This window comes from Rhododendron vialii, chromosome 13a (genome assembly GCF_030253575.1).
Source record: "Rhododendron vialii isolate Sample 1 chromosome 13a, ASM3025357v1".
Lineage (NCBI taxonomy): Eukaryota > Viridiplantae > Streptophyta > Magnoliopsida > Ericales > Ericaceae > Rhododendron > Rhododendron vialii.
In genome coordinates this window covers 23,778,225-23,799,105 of record NC_080569.1, presented here as the reverse complement: position 1 = coordinate 23,799,105, position 20,881 = coordinate 23,778,225, and the positions used below count along the sequence as shown (strand labels likewise).

At 37.3% G+C, this 20,881-nt stretch overlaps 1 protein-coding gene and 1 long non-coding RNA gene across 2 annotated transcripts; one reads left to right on the top strand and one right to left on the bottom strand.

Annotated features, from left to right (window-relative positions):
- Positions 1-860: 860 nt before the first annotated feature.
- Positions 861-5,950, top strand: LOC131313388 (uncharacterized). The gene is made up of 3 exons (XR_009196184.1): positions 861-1,002; positions 2,696-2,961; positions 5,530-5,950. It is a non-coding gene; the product is annotated as an uncharacterized LOC131313388 (long non-coding RNA).
- On the bottom strand, positions 2,413-8,942 carry LOC131313376 (cysteine-rich receptor-like protein kinase 10). The gene is made up of 8 exons (XM_058341665.1): positions 8,209-8,942; positions 6,155-6,494; positions 4,989-5,126; positions 4,735-4,856; positions 4,434-4,644; positions 3,924-4,161; positions 3,276-3,426; positions 2,413-2,905 (listed from the first exon to the last, which is right to left on the bottom strand). The coding sequence occupies exons 1-8, from the start codon at positions 8,713-8,715 to the stop codon at positions 2,576-2,578; spliced, it is 2,037 nt and encodes a 678-aa protein (XP_058197648.1). The 5' UTR covers positions 8,716-8,942; the 3' UTR covers positions 2,413-2,575.
- Between the last annotated feature and the right edge of the window lie 11,939 nt (positions 8,943-20,881).

Below are 20,881 nucleotides of genomic sequence, written 5' to 3'. Positions count from 1 at the left end.
ATTTATATTGGTAGAAAAATTATTTGCGTAAATACATGATTTTTTAACTTGAAATTACTTTCATTTTCTAAAAGTTCATTTTTAAAGAAACTGGAACGAGGCCTAATCTCACGCTTTACATGAAATTGAGATTAGTGGTGAAACTAAGGCTTTGTTTGGAACTTAAAGAAAGAAAAAGAGAAATGGGTAGAAAATGAGAGAAAAAATGGAAGGAAAACTATTCACGAAACTTGAAATTATTTTTCTCTTTCTTTTCCAACCAAACAATAAAAAGATTTTTTTTTTAATTTCCGTTTCTCTTTGTTAAGTTCCAAACATAGCATAAATTTAATGGGAGTGATAATGCCAAAATTGTTTTTGTTGGTGACAAAACTCCGGAGCATCAAGTCTTATGCAATGCACATGGTACAAATCTTTTGGGTATAAAAATTTTGACACCAACAAAAAAGAGAGTATGGCTACAGGTACCGACCGGTACCGTAGGGAAATCGTAGAGACGGCCACGCCGGACTGTCTCCGGCCACCGGACGGCTGATCCGAGCCGTTCAAAAATTCCCAAAAAAAAAGAAACAAGGGGACATATATATATATATATACACACACACACACACACACACAAATAGAGTGGTTGGATCGAGCACCATGCGCGCGTCGGATGCCATTGAATCTCTTGCAGGCCCCTTCGTTTTTTTTTTTTTACAGAATTTTTGGACGGCTCGAATCGGCCGTCCGGTGGCCGGAGATGGTCCGGCGCGGCCGTCCCTACGATTTCCCTACGGTACCGGTAGGTACCAATAGGATTTTCGAAAAAAAACAATTTTGGAATTATTATTTACCTAATTTAAAAACAAGTGCCTCGTAATTTATTTACCCTCAGCCCTCGACTCGACGCTCCCTCTCTCGTTCTCGTTCTGTCTCGACGGGAAAATGTGAATCCAATCCCCCATCGGCAAGGAAGAGATCGCACGATTAGCAACATCAGGCGATAGATACGGGAACCAGGTATATCTCCCCCTGTCTCTGCAATTATACATATATGTAGCCCCAATTCATAAACCCTATAATTGTTTCCTCAAATTCAACCCATTTCAAAAACCCCAGATCTCCGTGTATGTATAAAACTTTATGTGTAGCATCGATTTCATTATGGGCGTGTGAGTATTTTATGATTTTTACATATAGAAGATTCGATATCCTTGATCTTTTGAGCGAGTTCTGCTCAAGTGAACCGTCGGAATTAGGTTTCCTTTGTTTGAGGCAAAGGGTACAGACCAAGTCATTCTCAGGATCCAGAACAATTCCTTTAAACGCCATTTGTTTGATTTTTTTTTTTCGTGACGGAAAAATTACATCTATTATTTATTTTGCATAATAGGAGTTAAGTTGAAAAGAGTGAAAAAGGAACAAACCACAGCAGGGAATTGACTCATCAAATGTCAAGAAACACCAAACGCATGCTAGCAGAAAATTAATAACCAATGTTCTAAATGGCGCTTGGCACTAGTAGGGCGGAGACCCACCTCCAAGGGCCAAGCCGCCTAGGCGGCGCCAAGCAATTTGGCGTTTTTTAAAAAAAAATACAATCTGTCATAATCTGTTTTTTTTTTTTACAATCTATTTGTCGTTATACAATCTGTTTTTTTTTTTAAATACCAAAAAAAAAAACTCAATCAGAAATACATAAATTTCAAAAAAACTCAATCAGGTATGTACACTTCTGAAAGCTCTCTAAATCAAGCAGAGAGAGAGAGAGAGAGAGAGAGAGAGACGATGGCATCGACAGAGTACTTCACTTCGTTTCGTCTGAATCGTCTCCTCCCGCCTCTGAAGCTCTGGAGTGTAGAGTGTTGAATGGGGATGTAAATGTAATTGTAATATATATAGATATGATTTTGTAAAATTACATAATAAGCCCTTTTAGTTTTTGTACTTTTAATTGTAGCCCTTTTACGTCAATAGTATACAATTTAGGCCGCCAAAGACGCCGCCGAGCCCGCCAAGGGCCGCCAAACACCGCCAAATCTCCCTGGGCGCCAAATCAAATGCCAAGGGGTATTGGCGTGGCGGTGAGGTACCTCCAAACGCCTAGGTGGCCTTGGTGGCCGCCATTTAGAACACTGCGCGTACAGCTACTAGCACTCGCGGGATTGTAATCCCACACACGGAACAACCTAGGGCTTCCATAGAAAGAGGGCACTTTTACTGAGTTGTCTACCAGCTTTATCTCCATTGGTAAGAATCGAACTTCAATCAATCAAACACGAGTAGTTATCGTTTTGCTAAGGATTACTACCTGCTGTCCATCCATAAGTGACAATTCTTCTATATAACAGTTGGCAACATTCTATTTCTGTAAGAGGACCAGTCTAATGCATAGCATTAAACTTATTCTGACATTGTAACGCTGTGCTGAATTTATAAAACTTATATTGGTCTGGTACTGTAATAAAAATGCAATTACATATTCTAAATCTCTCAAACATGTCAATAAATCTTTCACGTCGAGACTCTTAGGTTATTTATCGCACGCCATAGATCACACACTGATTTGTTGTATTCGCCTAGATTTCTCGCATCATCTGGGGTCTAGTTCAGTAATGGATGCTTCATTCACAGACCATTGTATTGACTTGCTCGAAGACTGATCCGACTCTACGCTTTTAACATTATGCGACCCTGTTCTGCTCCGACCCAGGAATTCAGGCTGTTGAGGAATTCCAAGAGTAATGGAATAGCTATTGAGCATCAGAACTATGGTTGCCATGGAAGGCCTGGCGGCTGGATCATCTTGGACGCACAACAAGGCAATATGGATGCATCTCGTGACTTCATTTCTTGCATAGGACCCTTCAAGAGTTGGATCCATCAAATCCAAGGACGTTCCTTCCCTCCAGAGTTTCCAAGCCTGCAACAAGTCATTATATACATGTATTGTCAATGTGAAGAAGTTGGCAATAAAAGGTATGATACTCCCCTTGTTATGTCTAATATATGTGGTCGCAGATAAAATAAAAAGAGTCTAATATTGTTGGTCTTGTTATGGAGTGTTAACTTTCTAAAAGGATATTGATGAATTTATTCACATTCACATTCACATTCAAAGGCATTATTTAATATATCTTTACTTTTAATATATATTTGTAATTACTTACAAGCGTTCATTTAAGAAATTTCAACAAGGACATGCATTTTCAAACATTCTTAAATCATGGATAGAAGACTAGCAAAATGGAAACACACGGAGTAGCAAGTAGAATGTATGGAAAAGAGCTTACATAGCTCAGAAGGTCCGCAGCACCATCTGACTGGTAAAAGTTACTGTTCTTTTTGCCAGAAATGATCTCCAGAACTAACACACCGAAGCTAAACACATCAGATTTTGCAGAGAATTGTCCATGCCTTACATACTCTGGAGACATGTAACCACTGCAATCCACCATTATCAATGAATCATGAATAGGTGATTGGAAGAAACAACCTATATATTTTCGGACAAAATCAGACATGAAACAGTTAAAGGACATATTACCCCAAACTTTTAACTAAAAATAGTATGTGAATTGATTTAGCACTCCTTTTTTTCTTTTTTTGGTTACAACAACACATAACAAACACACGGGTCCAAAAAGGTAATCAGGTCCAAAAAGGTAAAAGTACCTACCGATTTTGAAAATATGTCAAGAATTGATGGGTAGGTAATCAGGTAAATTAATAACCAATAATAAGGTCAGAAAAGGACTATTATTCTAACAAAGAATAGAATACTAGAGTGTTAAAAAATCATTTAATAGCATATCTGTTTCTTTACCCCTAGGGTTGGCTTTTGATGAATCAAATGATGCGTCGATAGAGACTGTATATATTCACGCCTGGTACTGCAATTAAAGAAAAACAAACACACAGGATTCAAGGACACTACTTACAATGTTCCAACAACTCGACTTGTACTTCCTTGAGTTTGATCAACACCAAAGATCCTAGCCATGCCAAAATCTGAAACTTTCGCATTCATATTACCATCTAACAAGATATTGCTAGCTTTGAGATCGCGGTGTATAATCGTAAGCCTGGAATCTTCATGAAGGTACAACATGCCCCGGGCTATCCCTCCTATAATCTTGTGACGTCTTGACCAATCCAACTCCGTTTGCAGTTGTGGGTCTGTCCATTGATCGATCCAAATGCAAGTTCAAGTTAGAAGGAACTAGACTTGGGAATGACATATAGTATGTTATTTAGCCAACGAACACATTAAAGGGGTCTCATTTCTGAGCATGCAAGTGAAATGCTCCTCAATACACAATTCATATTGTGTACTATTTATCTTTGCTTGTGTGTTTGACAGGTAATTCCATATTGGATTCCCAATTTAACATTCATGGCAATTAAAAGGTAACAAGCTATATAACAAAGACTTATTTAGATTTCCGTACCGAATAAATAGTAGTCTAGGCTTTTGTTGGGAACAAACTCATAAATGAGTATCTTTTCTTCTCCTTCCAAGCAATATCCCAATAGCCTCACTAGGTTTCTATGCTGAAGCTTGGCTACCAATATCACCTCATTCATGAATTCTTGTGCACCTTGCCCTGAAGTTCGAGATAGCCTTTTCACAGCTACCTCTTGTCCATTTGGAAGTAAGCCCTGAGAATACAAAATATCCCGTGAAACTTATAGATCCAAAGTAGGAGAACTTCTAAGAATTGGGAACGATTTTACAACAAAAAAATATACCTTGTAGACTGGACCAAATCCACCTTCACCAATTTTGTTATCATCTGTGAAGTTGTTTGTCACAGCTTGAATAGTTCCCAAATCATAATGCAAGGACTGAACTGTTGAGATATCATTCCCAACTGGACAAATCAAAAGTTGAAACAATAATAAATGGTCAAAACAAGAAAGGACACGATGGTTTTTTTTGGGTCTCTAACATTACTTTCTTTACTTTTTTTGGGCTAAAAGAAGTTATTTTCCCTTGTTCTCACCATTTTCTTCTCTTTTAGAATTATTATTGTTACGTGCCCTCTTAGTTCGGCAATAGAAACCTGCTATGAAAAGCATAATGGCAACCCCAGTTGGAACTACAATGGCAATGATTACTTTCGATGAGATTCCCCCATTTCCTGCATTAGAAGAATTATTTCATCAACAATTTTAACTAACAAAAGTTAGCACTCATACTAGTGTAAACAATCTTATTCGAGCACTTTAGTGAGTTTTTTTTATAAGTGAGCAGCGTAGTGAGTGTCTCAACTTGATTGAAACTAGTAAATAGTAAGTTTGTTTTGTTTACAATCGATCTGAGCTCAAACAAGTGTTACCTAAGCTGATTAGGATATCAAGCATTGGTCAAAAACTTTACGAGTTTGGAAAATGTATTCAGACCTGGTTTGTAAGGTAATGGTAGTGATCTCAAATAAGTGTTTTGACAAGTCAAATATGAGTCAATATCGAATAGCTTGAATTTGTTAACACCATGATCACTCACAATTTCAAGACTATAATTGTTTTATATATGCCTTTCAGCTCATAGTCCTTTGTGGGAGTTTTGGCAAATTAACATGCAGACATAAGTGTTTCAACCTCCCGAAGTTACTCCTCTCTATTTCCCATCAAGTACCAGAACATGCGGCTACCAGGAGTAATGTTTATGCAAATAACTGAGCATTGGTTTTGCCTATATATGGGGACTTTGTTCTGGGTTATTTGTATCTCTCAGAGTGTGAGATCAGTGAGGCTAGCAACAATGTAATCAGAGAGGTTGTACTGAGTTGGGAGAGAATTACTCCATTTGTGTCTCGATTCATAGTGAGATTGCTCCGATTCCTCCGTGGATGTACCCAATTTTGGAACCACGTATTTTCTGCGTTTGTGTGTTTGGTTTAGATCCTTGGGGCACAACAATTAATTACCTTATTTCTTAATATCCCACCACTTTTTCTCCGCTTCTGAATGTGTTTATAATGGATGGATTTAGAGAGGTACGAGGATTTTCTTTCACGTTTCAAAATGGACCATATTTGGGGACATCTAAAAAAAAGAACCAAGAATACGGAACTATAGGAGTGACAGACTATAGCTAAGGTTATTGGACAAATCTAGAAACCGTGAAAATTAAATTCCAAATCCAGCTTTACAAAAGAAGTTTTACCAGGGCTGCTCCTAGTTGTAGTGCTAGGAGGAGGAGGAGGAGGGAGGGCTGGTGAAGGCAGTGGCGGAGCGGCACCGACGCTGGCATTGTAAAAGGGGTACATTTCATACCTGACATTACAGCTCTGAAACAGAACTCTCCCTCCTTGTTTTGCATCACAACAAGTTGGAAAGAAAGCGATACAATTCTGAAGGCATATATTACAGTTAGAATCAGACAAATCTGGCGTGCATTGTGCTAGTCCATACAACGTTTGAAGTGGTGAGTAATTGGCTTCTCCAGTCGCGAATTTCTTGCCGGAGTCATCAATTGAAGCCCGATTGGTTATATCGCCCATTACCTTTACAAGTGTAATTCACACTAGTAGTAGTTAGTGAAGTGGTTTGCCAAAAGTTAGAACTAGATTTCAGACTAAAAATCATTTTTTGGGTGAACATACTGCAAATGAAAGAAAGAAGCCAAACTAATTTACCAAAAAGACAAGAGGTTAATTAAGGCCTCTCATAATTGACCCAGCAGTGGCCGTGCATAGGCCAACTATATATAAAATCACTGTAAATTTGAAAGTATTATGGTAAACTAAAAGGTGAATTTGGAAGGATTAAAACGTATTTTAAAGAACAAGATATAGGGATTTGGAGTACAATATCCTCAACCGGGCGTCCTATTATGATAGTCGCACTCATCAAGGCCCGAATTAAAATTAAAATTATAATACCAAACCTAGACTTATGTTGAGTTGTCCTTTATGTCCTAACCAAGTTTAATTTTTAATTCCTGTAGGTTTTAACAAAACAAGTTGAGTTTTTATTCTCTTACTCTATTATAAGCTTTATCCCAGGAAAACGACAAAACTGAAAAAAAGATATTTGGGGGGAAAAGTCATTTTTTCTTCTCAAGAGGCCCATATGAAGCATCGAGATTGTATGGGTTGAAATATGAAATACTACCTGCCCCTAGGTTGTCCCAGTGGTAAGGGCGGATCTGCACCTGCAACATGGTAGGATTTGATTCCCCTCTGAGGCACTTGGGATTTACGTGAGGAGCCTTGGCGGTGGGTTGCTGTCCGGGGAATAGGTGTTACAAAATCAATTTTGATGGAGGCATGGATAAGCATGGGTGGCGGTGTGGAATGGGAATGGTTGTACGTGATTGGACTGGGAGATTTATTGCGGCAAGAGCAATTGGCAAACAGTTCTTGACAGATCCGTTGGTGGTGGAGGCGATGGCAGCAAGGGATAGCCTTCTTTTTGTTATGGAAATGGGGCTGGAATCAGTTACTATTGAAGGGGATTCGCAACAATTGGTACAGTTGGTGCAAAGGCGCAAGGAAGACCATCCGGAGGTTACGGTGCTTGTAGCGGATATCATGCATATTCTAGCTGTTTTTTCTTCTGCGGAGGTGTCCTTTGTGCGAAGGAGCGGTAATGGGGTTGCCCATAGTATCGCTCAAAAAGCGGTGAGAGGTCTTGTCTCTTCTACGTGGTAGTTTAGTCCTCCGGTGTGGCTTCTGTCCTCTCTTCAGAGGGATGAATGCCCTTTTTGATCTATTTTTTCGCTCTTATGATTTTATCAATATAATCATAGTCCTATCGATTGAAAAATAAAAATAAAAATAAACCAGCGAGCTAATTCGATATACTCGTAGATTTGAAAAATATTTCCTTAAACAATCTTCGAAACTTTCATTTTATAGACTCTTGTGGATTTTATTCAGATAAAATATACTCACTCATGAGATCCATAATTTTAGTCCATCTTTCTATTCAAGGTATCCCAGAATACATATCCATTCTTTTCTAAATGGTAAAATAAATCAATGAACCTCATCTCTTAATATAGAATATTAAACCAGATTCCATCAACGTACTTCTCAGTATTCTGTCGTCCTGATTTTGGAAGATGGTTTATACGTTTAAGTGAAAAAATTAACGGTCGAAAGATAGAGTTTATAATCTTGTTCAGTCATATATAGGATTAGGATCATACGAGAGAGTACTGACTACTGAGAATCCTTATTCTGCACATAGTATAAGAGTCCGTAATACCAATACCTTTCCCAAAACTTCGTTTAACAGGGTCGCATTCGTCACGTTCTGCGTATTCCACAAATATCCCCCTTTTGTGTCCATAATAGAGAAGATGGACGCATTGGAATACCTCAACATACATTCGTCGTACCAAATCGTGACCCGCTTCGACTCGGGGCACTGTTCGACTATATCCCTGGAAGCGTAAGCGACGCAGTCTTGACACGCGGCGGGGGTGAGGTCGCCGCGGCAGAGGAAGAGGCCGTAGGTGACGTCGGGAGGGCTGCTGCCGGCAGTGAAGTTGTAAAAGCCGGTGGATGTGTTGTTGGAGTTGGAGGAGAGAACAGACAAGAGGGTGTTGAGGTTTGTGTGGTAGGTGCTGTTTGGAGCGTAAGTATTGGTCGTGTTTGGGCAGTCTATGAATCGGAAACTTGGGTCAGCTCCTTCAATTATTGGGATGAGGCTGAGCAAGCAAATCATCAAGTAAATAAAGAAAGCCTTTCTGGGCAATTTGTGGGGCAAATTAGCCATTGTAGAGCACCTGGGAAGGATTTCGGGAGTTTCAAATTCTTACTGTAAGAATGGAGATTGGGAGAGGGCTATCGAAGAAATGAGTCGTGGAGAGGAGAGATTGGCAAAATTATCCATGGCTATAGCTCCGACGACTTGGAAGTGAGTCAGTGAGGCCGTATTGTATTCAATTGGATTGAATTGTAGTGTTCCCTGGTATACCAGCAAACGAGAGGGATCGAGTTCGGTTTGGAAAAGTATTTGAGAGAGAGAGAGAGAGAGAGAGAGAGAGAGAGAGAGAGGGAGAGGGAGGGGCCACGGCAGTGGATTGTGTGATCACGTCCTTTAAAAGAAAATTCTTCAAGTTTTTGTTATTGTCAAATTTTTGGCGCGGAAAAAGTATTTGGGATTGGAAATTTTTGCCGTTTATTAAGGAGACTGCCGTTTATTAAGGAGACTGGACGGTGTTTGATTAAAGAAGTTGAAGAAACATATGACCCATTACCGAAGAAGATTTTAAAGGGAAATGATATTGGCACTCCCAAAATTGATGCAGACACTTTAAAATCAGTGTAACTCCAAAACCACATTTTTTTGTTTTTTGGAGTGCCTACATCAATTTTTGGAGTGCCAATATCATTTCCCATTTTAAATCTTTATTTATCGAACCTCCATAAATAAAGTTTACGGAGACCAATCTTAACCGTTCAAAAATGTTTTGAACGATCCAGATTAAAGACAAACTCTTAACCGTAAGAAAAAATTATTATCGGTCAAAGATTAAAAGCATATTTCAATTGTTGATTGCCGAAACTGACGGGTGAGATTGGCCGTTTTCTATGAACGACTTTTTTCTGGAAAGCTCCGTGAATAAGTTTATCTCTGGTCAAAAATAGAGAATTTCTTAGAACCTGGATAGCGGTGTCTCTGTTGAAAGTTGGGTTGACTTGACTCCATAGGTTGATCAAAGTTCTTTGCAGAAGACTTGTTGAGTAAAGGACAGGCAATCTGATGATTTTATATTGGCATAAAGGAAGTAGGAAATGAGGAAGAAACAGGGACGAATCTACTCGTGTAAAGGTGACTAATAACACTGAAAAAATGTTTTTGTAATAGTATATATATTTATCATATGTGAAAAGCTCCGATACACATCCCGTATAATTATATATGTTATGCTTATTTTGGAAAAATATTATGCCTCTAAGTGGTAAATAAATATTTATGTCTCTCAATAATTAAGGGTGCATCTATACGGTATACACAATTATGCCTATTTGGTAAAATGTTACGCTAATGTTATGTCTATTGGTAAAATGTTATGTCTCTCATTGATAAATGTTACTCCTTTCAGTGATAAGTGTTATGGATGCATATCGTACGCTAGTATGCACCATAGTAGTTCCTAAGAGTTCTATATATATTTAGTATACACACTTGAATATATCTTAAGATTTAAAATAAATCTTAAGATATGGAGTTAATTTTATTTTTCAACTTTCGCAGTATGGTTCACTTAGAATTATTGGTTTATAAAAACAGTTTGTCTGCTTGGACCTTTTATTTCTTGATTATTTTTGTTTTTGACCGTCAAGGAAAAACATCTTAAAAGAAAATCATAACAAGATTATCATGATCATGTTAAAAACTTATCGATGTTAATGTCAAAAATGCTCTAAAAGTTTTGTTTAATATTTCATGCTCATTTATGGATACTTCTATAAAAAATATGCATTATAAAATTTTGTAGTTACTTAATGCATGTTTAGTATAGTAGAATTTGGTTAGGCACTACAAGAAAAATTCAATTGGGTGACGAATGAAAATCGTCGCAAATTGCATGTTTTTCGTCACAAATAATATAGGTGACGAAAAAAAATTTGTCGACTAAAGGTTGTCGAGGATTCCTACCTGGTGACGAAATCTTAGATTTCGTCACCTATAGTGCCTTTTGATGACGAAATATTTCGTCACCAAAAAGTGAATAATTGGTGACGAAATTTTTTTCCTCACTTATTGTGCTTTTTGATGACGAAAAAATTCGTCACCGATGGGTCACATTGGTGACAAAATTTTTTGTCACCAATATAAGAAATCGGTAACGAAATTTTTCGTTGCGAAAGATGTTTTCATATGGGAAAAGAAATCCATCTTTCTTGCTCCTGCTGGGTTTCGAACCCGAGTCCCTTGGGTTTTTCACGCAAGCTCCAACCAACTGCACTACACACACTTTTCAGTAAATATTTGAAATATCTAATATATAACACATATGTTTAACATGAAAATATATTTCGAATGTAATTTTGGACCTTTAAACATTAAAATTAGCAATTTTGATAAACATGAAAGTTGTAGGCAATTGAGTTATTGTTCAAACCCAATTTGAATTATCTCAATCGGAGATTTTAGTAAAGAGTTATGTCCGAAATACATTTAGTGACAAAGTGCAATTCATAAATTTCGTCACGAAAGGTACCCATTTGACAACGAAATATATTTTTTGTCGCTGAAAGCGTTAAAATGGTGACGAAATTATTTTTCGTCACCAAAGTTAAGCATTTGGTGACGGAAAAAATATTTCGTTACTAAATTGCTCACATTTGGCGACAAAATATATTTTTTGTCACCAAATGATTATCTTTGGCGACAAAAAATAATTTTGTCACATTTTTTAATCTTTCGGCGACGAAAAATGTATTATATCGCCAAATGAGTACCTTTAGTGACGAAAATATTTTTTTCATCGCTAAACAGGCATAATTGGTGACGAAATTATTTCATCACGAAAGTTATCAAAATAGTGACGAATTTATTTTTTCGTCGCCAAATATACTCATTTAGTGACAAAATTAAATTTCGTCGCCACTTTTTCGTCACTAATTTTCATTTTTCTTGTAGTGAGGAAAACAATTTTTTACCCCATCATAAATGCTAAATTACCCCCACTAGAGCTGATAAAAAAAAGTACCCCACTAGACTAGATTTTTGGATACGCTGGTTGATAAGCACCCAAGATTGTATAATCTTGGTGCTTAAGTCCTCTAATTTGTAGCGTTTATACATGCAAAAAAGTTATCGTTTTTATTCAATATTGCACGTAAGGTTGTTTTGTAAGTGTTTTAGGTAAATTTGCGGATTAAGCCGCTTTTTGACGCTTTGGTTAGCCCTCGAGGGTGTCCAAGTGCCCGAGGCCACGTGATGGTGTGCCACCGAGTCCCAAGAATCGAGAAGTGAAGCACCTGAGGGTGTACGGGACGAGTGAAGGCCGTGGAAGGCAAGATCAAAGCAGAACCTATCCAAGAGTCTGGGTATCGATACCACCATACAGTGGGGTATCGATACCAAGCTACTCCAAGCTGAACACACGTGGGGGTATCGATACCCCACTTTATGGTGGTATCGATACCGAGAGCTTACAGAGGACTTTTGCTCTATGTATTGATACCAACTTTATGGAGGTAAAAATACCCAGAGCTTATCGAATATCCTTCTCACCTTTTTCAACCTTCCTTTTATAGTATACTTGTTACTTTTGGCAAGCTTTTGCATTTTGCACACAAACTCATAAATGAGTATCTTTTCTTCTCCTTCGAAAGCAAAATCCCAATAGCCTCATTTCTATGTTGAAGCTTGGCTACCAATACCACCTAATTCTTGAATTCTAGTGCATCTTGCCCTGAGGTTCTAGATAGTCTCTTCATAGCTACCTCTTGTCCATCTAGAAGTAATCCCTAAGAATACAAAAGATCCTGTGAAACGTTCATATCCGATATGGATGCTTCTCGTGACTTTATTTCTTACACAAGACCCTTCAAGAATTGGATCCATCAAGTCCAAGGACATTCCTTCCCTCCAGAGTTTCCAAGCCTGCAACAAGTCCTTATATACATGAATTTTCAATGTGGTGAAATTGGCAATAAAAGGTGTGATACTCCCCTGCCGTGTTATGTCTAATATCATTGGTCGCTATTGTTAGTCTCTTTTTCTGAAGTTTTAACTTTAATTCTTAACATATATTTGTAGTTACTTACAAGCGTTAATTTTAAGAACTTCCAACAAGGACATAAATTTTCGAACGTCCTCAAGTCATGGATACAAGACTAGCAATATGTGCGACAGAAGGAGTAGCAATTAGAATGCATGGATAAGAGCTTAATTACATAGATCAGAAGGTCCGCAGCACCGTTTGACTGGTAAAAACTAATGTTCTTTTTGCCAGAAAGAGTTTCCAGAATTAAGACACCGAAGCTAAAAACATCATACTTGACTGGGAATTGTCCATGCCTTACATACTCTGGAGACATGTGACCACTGCAATCCACCATTATCAATGAATCATGAATTGATTTAAAAATTCGTACATGCACTGCTTTTTTTTTTTTTTTCCCTTAACAACGTACACTGCTTTTTCTATTTTACTCTTGATTTAAAAATTCGTACGTTTTCAAAATATGTCAAGAATTGATTGAAAGGTAATCAGGTAAATTAATAACCAATAGTAAGGTCAAAAAAGGATTACTATTCGAAAAAGAGTTGTATACGAATGTTCAAATCATTTAATATCTTATCTGTTTCTTTACCCCTAGGGTTTGCTTTTGATGAATCAAATGATGCATGCGTCGATATAGACTGTATATAGTCAGTGCCTGTTAATGCTACAATAGAAAAACACTGTATATAGTCAGTTAATGCTATAATAGAAAAACGTACACACGGGATTGAAAGGACGCTAGTTACAATGTTCCAACGACTCGACTCGTACTTGAGTTTGGTCAACACCAAAGATCCTAGCCATGCCAAAATCAGAAATTTTCGCATTCATATCACCATCTAACAGGATATTGCTGACTTTGAGATCGCGGTGTATGATTCTAAGCTGGGAATCTTCATGAAGGTATAACATGCCCCGGGCAACCCCATTTATAATTTTGGAACGTCTTGACCAATCCAACTCCGTTTGCACTTTTGGGTCTGTCCATTGATCAATCCAAAAGCAAGTTCAAGTTAGAAGTAAGGAACTAGACTTGGGAACGACAGATAGAATGTCATTCAGCAGACAAACACATTAAAGTGGTCTCATTTCTGGTTCTCTCTTCCCTTTTACTCGATGTACCCTTTTCGAGTTTAATAAAATTTTCTTTTGCCGAAAAAATTTAAAATTCCATATTGGATTCCAAGTTTAACATTCATGGCAATAAGAAACTAACAAATCAAAAGTCGAAACAAGAATAAATGGTCATTCTTTCTTTAGTTTGTTTTGGGGTAATGCATGTTGAAATTAAATATTACCAACCATTGTCTTTCTTGTATAAAGTTATACTTCTTCTTCTTCGCCCTCCTACTTAGGAAACAGAAACCTGCTATGAAAAGGATAATAGCGACCCCTATTGGAACTACAATGGCAATGATTACTTGCGATGAGATTCAACTATTTCCTGCATTGCAGAAATTACTTCATTCAACAATTTTCATGAACAAAAGGTAGCGTTCATTTAAGGTGGCAAACAATCTGATTCGAGTACCATTGTAAGTTGTCTCAGCTAGTAAGGTGTTTAAGAGGTCGAGCGAGCTAAAACAAGAGTTACTTAAGTCGGTTGAGTTTCGTTTCAAAACTTAACGAGCTTTGACAATGTGTTCAGACTTGGTTAATTTGTAAGGTAACGTAGTGATTTCAGTTTATAACAAGCCGACATGAGTCAACATCGAATTGCTTCAATTCGTTTAACACAAGGAAATATAGGTCACATTTTAGAAAATACAATTGAGATATGCCATTCGTCCACTATTCTTGGTCTTTTGTGGGAGTTTAGGCAAACATGGTACCCACTCGGCACTGAAAATTTTTCCGAGATGGGGAGGGGAGAGCAGCTCCCAGCATCTAGTTTGGTCCAGTTTCAGCCATTTTTATGGGTCCTTTCGGGCCCATAACAATTATGAGAATCCTTCACTTTTTAGAGGTCGTCGAGCATCGGGACCACATCGAAAATTAGACTGATCGGATACCGGATGATATTATTTCGAAACGTGTTAGGCTTGCCAAAAAAAAAAAAAAATGTGCAACACTATATTGCAACCTGTTTGACACAAATTTTTGAATCTTGATGCTTTTCGAAATCATATCAAATGACGATGACTGATCAACGTGATTTCCGGCGTGGTCCATGTTCTCGGCGAGCTCTAAAAAGTGAACAATTCCAATAAATAAATTGCCAAAACTGGACCCCAAACTGGATGTATTCTTAGAAACTGATGGGAGCCGCTCCCCGAGGAGGGAGGCAGGAGTAGCTCCGGGATCGGATCTGGTCCAGTTTCGTGTCCAGTTTTTGGTCCAGTGATCGCATCTTGGCCATCCAAAAGTGTTTTGGACAGTCTAGATTTGTTCTGAGGGATTTTTATTTTAAAATACCCAAAATTCCTCCGAACAAATCTGGGCCATTCAAAATATTTTTGGGCCGTCCAATCTTAAACATTTTTGGACGGCCGAGATGCAAACATTGTATCGCATTACATGGTAAAAAACTGGATGTGATCTCCCCCCATCAGCTCCAGCCTTCAGAATATTTGTTGAGCGGTAACTAATGAGAACTTTTGTTTTTATATATTAATGCTCGGTATAAAATAGGAATTTTTATTTTGGTGTTAAACTTTGTTGGGTATGGTTTATTTTGTTTTGTTGAGTTATATTTCCAACTTACTCACAAAATGAAGTAAATTTTTAAATGCAGATGTGCTGCAAATATTTAAAAAATCAAATTGTGCAAAAAAAAAAAAAACTACTAGATTTTAATGCATTTCCTCTCCTGAACCCAGGGTTCAAGCCATGGTGGAGCCGCCTCTGGAAGTAGGCGAAATTATTGTGTGTATTGTGCTGATGTGGTTTTTCCTTTCTCTAGTACTTTTTGATATGATATCACTTTCCGTTGCTTTGGTTGCATGAGTTTTCTGAAGAAAAAATTGAGAAATTTTGTAGGGTTATGAGCGGAGAGAGAAATGAGAGTAATAATTGAAAGTAGATGTAATGATTGGAGAGAGATAGATAGAGAAATGAGAATAATGATTGGAGATAGGGGTGAGTAATGATTGAAAGTATGGGTAATGAGTGGTTTTTGAGTTGAGAATTTTTTTTTCAAAAAGCGATCCAAACAAGTTGTAAAACAGCCTAGAAGATTGACTCGCTGGAGTAGCTGAGCATGAACTCGTCGTACCAAATCGAGACCACATAAGCATATATACCTGCTACACAAAATATAGCGAGTTTAGTTTTGTTCACCGACCTTTAAAATTGAGTGAACATTATCCATCATGTTGCAGGTCCTATTGCAATGATCAAAACAATTCATCTCTTATAACATGAAATTTTAACAAATCTTCTAAAAAATCAACGCAATTAGATTTGGGTATCTGCTTGTTGAAATCACACAATTTGAAGTTCAAACTATCGTCAAGCTTCTAAACTGGGTGATTTTATCCAGCAGTTACTTATATCCAATTGAATTAAGTTTTCGCGAGGATAGTTAAATTATCATGCATGTTCTAAGAAATGAACCGTTTTGACTGGCCACCGAAACAGGACTGGGAACATGATTGGTAATTGTCACCATTTTCTTAAAGTGTGTGAACAAAATTTGAAGTGAGATAGAGCTGGCCAACTCGATTGAGTGCCAAGCAACGTCCAACTCATAATCTTAAAGTTTGCTTGACTTGACTCGCTTACCCAAGAAAAATTGACGTACGGTCCATGCATGTGATGAGTGGATCAAAATTCTTTAAAGAAGACTTGACTGACTGAGGTAATCTGATGGTTTTATTTGCCTAAGTAGTACTAATAAGTATGGTTTGGTTTGGTTTGGTTTGGAACTTGATATATGGGGTAGTTCAAAAGCCTCAATCAATTATTAAGCAACTTCCTGGAAATTACAAAGTGGACGACTTCTTTGCTGGATGTTGTTGGAAAAGGGCGTTTGCAGGTACCTTACTTCGACTCTTTGAGATAATTTCAAGAGAGAGAAAAAATTAATCTAGAAGCCATGCACTCTCTCACACAATCATAGAGTCTACGCAAATACTATTTTTCTTCTTCCTTTTTCTCCTACCAGGGTTTCACACCCTCGTACAGCTAGCAGTGGGAGCTAGGGGAATGTCATGATGGTAGTTCTAAACATATATAGTGAACTCCTTTATGCAAGTGTTTTTTTTTAGTAAATAATATAATCTTCGACATTCTGGTCAAAAACGAACATTAATCCTCAAACATTATTTGGCGCGGCTCACTGGTACGTGGGGACGACAACTCTCTGGTATATGGAGGGCACCCCTTTCCCGAATTTCTACCGTCGATCTCCAAGTCAGTGCTTCATTTATTTGTAGCCAACCGATCCAAAATTGGATGGATTGGGTTGGCTACAGGCCACCAATATTGGCTATCAAGTTTCATTGGATTTGGAAATTTTTGCGATAAAATTGTGCAACTTGAATTACTTGTGCTCAATAGTACTTAGCAAAAGTCAGTATTGTTAAAATAGTTAGATTAACACATTGGAAGAGAAGTTGAACTCTTGACCTCATATCTCTTTGCACCTAAGTGCACACCTGATGTCATTGACCTAAAAGTCTCTTGGTGACTTATCAAATACTCCCTAGCTCTGTCGAAATTTGTTTGTCCAATTTTGAAAATTCAACTTTTTTAGGAATCATTATTATTGCACCTACAAATTTTATACTTTTCAATATCTGCCCTTCAACTTTTTTGAAAAGTAATTTATTTTAGAGAGGCAAGGGTAAAAAAATCACTCATCCAAAAAGTCAAATGGGCAAACAATTTCGAACATGCAAAACTCGAAAAGGAGACGAGCAAATTTGAACAAAGGGAGTATCAAGAAAGACTTCTTGACACAACACAAACCCAACATGAAGTTAAAGGGTTCAGGTTGATCAATTTTTGACATGAACACAAATATGACATGACCCGCTAGCACGAAAATATATAGAACACACGAATAGCGGTTTTAACTTTCATGTCGACCTGTTAATTCAAAATGACATGACATGATGCAGGCAATGCATGCCAACTAAAAGCCCATACTTGTGTAATTTCCTTAGAAATTAGTTTTTATTCTTTCAACTTTCGCATTCAGTAGAAGAATTGATTTTCCTCAATCATTCTTTGTCAGTTTGTATAGGAAAACATCAACGTAATTATGAAAATGCAAGAAAATCATATATTTGTTTTGAACAAAAAAAGGATTTTATTAATCTTTGAATATAAAAAAAATGACGATTAAAAGGACACATGGCACAACGGCATCACGACAAGGAGCATAAGACCAGATCAAATGCCACCCACGCCTTAAAAAAGTTGGCAAGAAACCAACAAAACACAAGACGCCACACAAAATAAACCTTACCACCACACGTGACCCAAAAGGATATCCCCCACAAACCAAAACCTACACACTCAAAGCCAAAAAATCCCCAACCAAGGAACCACATCCCTAAAGATCCAACCACATCAATCGACCTTATGAAAGATTTTATTATCCATTTCTTCAAGCTGAGCAATCCTACTCATCACTTCTCCTTCATAACCATCATAACAAAGACCAATTAAGGGATTTGCATGTTAAACTTCCACACTCCCTGAGCATCATTTGGCATATAGCAGTGTGAGACTACCCATTCTTACCCAACCAGATTATGCATCTATTGGAAAATTGAAACCTAACACTTATGGAAGTGCTCATGCAAGTCTTGGTGCTGCTGGCATAAGAGATGGTAGAGGGAGGTGATTACAGGCTATAAAGGGAAGCAACAAGTAAAAAAGGCTGAACTTGGAAGCATTCTTCAAGACCTAAAGCTACTAGGAAAACAAAGGCGACTGACTCTGATATAGTGAAGTTAATCACCAAGGATGGACAATTCCACTCACAAGCATAGAGCTGTACATGAAATAAGACCATGAACTTACATTGCCAAAGACCAAAAGCTCCATCACTTGCATACGCAGACTAGCTAATGATGTGCTGACATCTTATCTGAACTTGGATTACAAGCCTTTGTAGAAATGAGAGTTCAATAGCAAATTACGCTCAAATAGTTTCTCCTGGAATCAGGTGGCAGTGGGGTGTTCAAACAGCTTTGTAGAACTTCTGTTCTTTTAGAGGTTTGGCCAAGGTTCTGTAATCATCAGAGGTGTGCTCAATCGCTGTATACTTTAGTGGTTTGTCGGAGCTCTAGGATGAATGCTCTTGTGGTTTTACTCTACAAGGTATACTTTGATGTTTTCTTTTTCACTTCTTTTGGTCTTTGAAATTCAAAAGAACAACACTGGGAATCTGCTATTTCTGTGGGGATGTTCAATTGATCACAAAATCTGCCTAGTTGGATGTTCAACCACTCAGTCACTGGTCTATCCCTTGTTATCTCCTATATATTATATAGTTTTTCATTTCTAGACAAGTAGATCCTTGGTGGTAAATGAACGTCCTTTTAGTTGAACAAGCGAATTGGGGATGAATAATCATAAGCAATTGTGTATGTTTATCTCTTTTAATATTTTGTTACTTTATTTTGCTCTCTTTCCAATCTTCTTGATTTATCGTACTTTTTTTTTATCAGCAATATCTTTTAGTTGATTCGGGAAAAAATTATCACATTTAACATTTTGCATTATGTTGAGGTTTATATATCAAAATCAACTGCATGTACATTTCTGCTTCCATGGGAATGTTGATGTATTTATGTTTTCATGTTGTCATAAATGAGACAAACCGCTTCTGGCAACCAGTATATATATGTCTATATTGATACGTTGGCAAAGAAAATCTTCTCATTCTGTAACAATTTGTAGTAATGTTAAAATGGTCTTGCCGGTTAATAAAATGATGAGTCATTTGAAAATAAGATAGAGAAGTTTTATACTGGCCAGTAATGTTTAAGTTCAAGAATTCCACACGCGCACTTGTACTAGTTGGACTTAAAAAAAAAAACAGCCTATGAAAATAACTTCCAAAGAGGGATCAGGTAACAGAGACAAGTGCCTACCATCTACAAACCAGTGAAAACATATGGGAGTAAATTCCTATAGACGTTGTATGCACTAATTTTGCGATGCTACAAAACTTAGATTGTCCACTACTGCAAAAAAAAAAATGCAATTTACTATCGAAATCTCTCAAACATTTCAATCATTCTTCCTCTAGTCTCCAGGTTATTCATCTCGCAATTGTAAAAATATTAAATCCCTAAATCTCCTTGTTGGCCTAGACTTGTCACATCATCTAGGTTCTAGTTCAGTAATTGATGTTTCATTCACGGACCATTGTATTGGTAATTTTTCACTTTCTCAAAAATATGTCATACAATTTGGATGCATTATGGTCTGTAATTATCTCAATGGTCTCATTTAATTTATGACGATTGATTTGATCTATTTTGCCAATTGTGTAATGAAAGCCTTAACTGTTTTTTATCAAATTAAGTAATCTCATGCATCTTCATGAGTATCCTAGATACGGTCACCAAAGGTTTTGCGGCGCTCTATCTTAAGTTTGATTCTTCGTGTTGGATTTCACCTTTTATATCTGAATTCTCCGAATTGCTTTTTCCCATTTAGACATGATTCTAGTTGATGCCGCACCTGCAAATCCGTATTGGAGAAAGACAAAAGTATAGCCCAAATGCACAATACTGTTTTTCGTAAATACTAAATAGTCGTTGTTGGAGTTGGAGTTTGGGTATTGATGTTAAAAACACCTGGTCACTGTAACAAAAAGTATTTTCTTAATCTCTTATCTCTTTTAATAATAGAAATAGATCAGGAAATTTTTGTCCAGTTGGAATCCCTATTTATAGGAATCCCACCTCTTGAATTACGTACCAGTTGCAATTACACCTTTTAAACCATGAGCAGGGGAGCAAATTTATAGCAGGAAAACAGGGCCACATGACGTTTGTTATCAAAGCAGTGGGGGCCGGTTTATTCTTGCTCTCACAATTGGCAAGTATTTTCTGAGCTAGGTTTGTTCATACGTACTAAACTGATTTCTCCCTTTTCACTTGTTTGGGTAAAAAATTTGGTTTCATCTGATGGTGCTCTATTGAAATGACGTGCTACATACAGCATTTTGATATTTTATTTATTTGTGGTCTTGATGCATTTTATGGCCTAATTGTTCATCCTTCTTGTCTT

Coding starts and splice junctions, on each gene's coding strand:
- LOC131313376 (XM_058341665.1), bottom strand. CDS start 8,715: ATGGCTAATTTGCCCCACAAATTGCCCAGAAAGGCTTTCTTTATTTAC. Junction 4,857..4,988: donor TTCTAAAAGAGAAGAAAATG/GTGAGAACAAGG, acceptor TGATTTGTCCAG/TTGGGAATGATATCTCAACA. Junction 2,906..3,275: donor CTGCGGACCTTCTGAGCTAT/GTAAGCTCTTTT, acceptor GACTTGTTGCAG/GCTTGGAAACTCTGGAGGGA.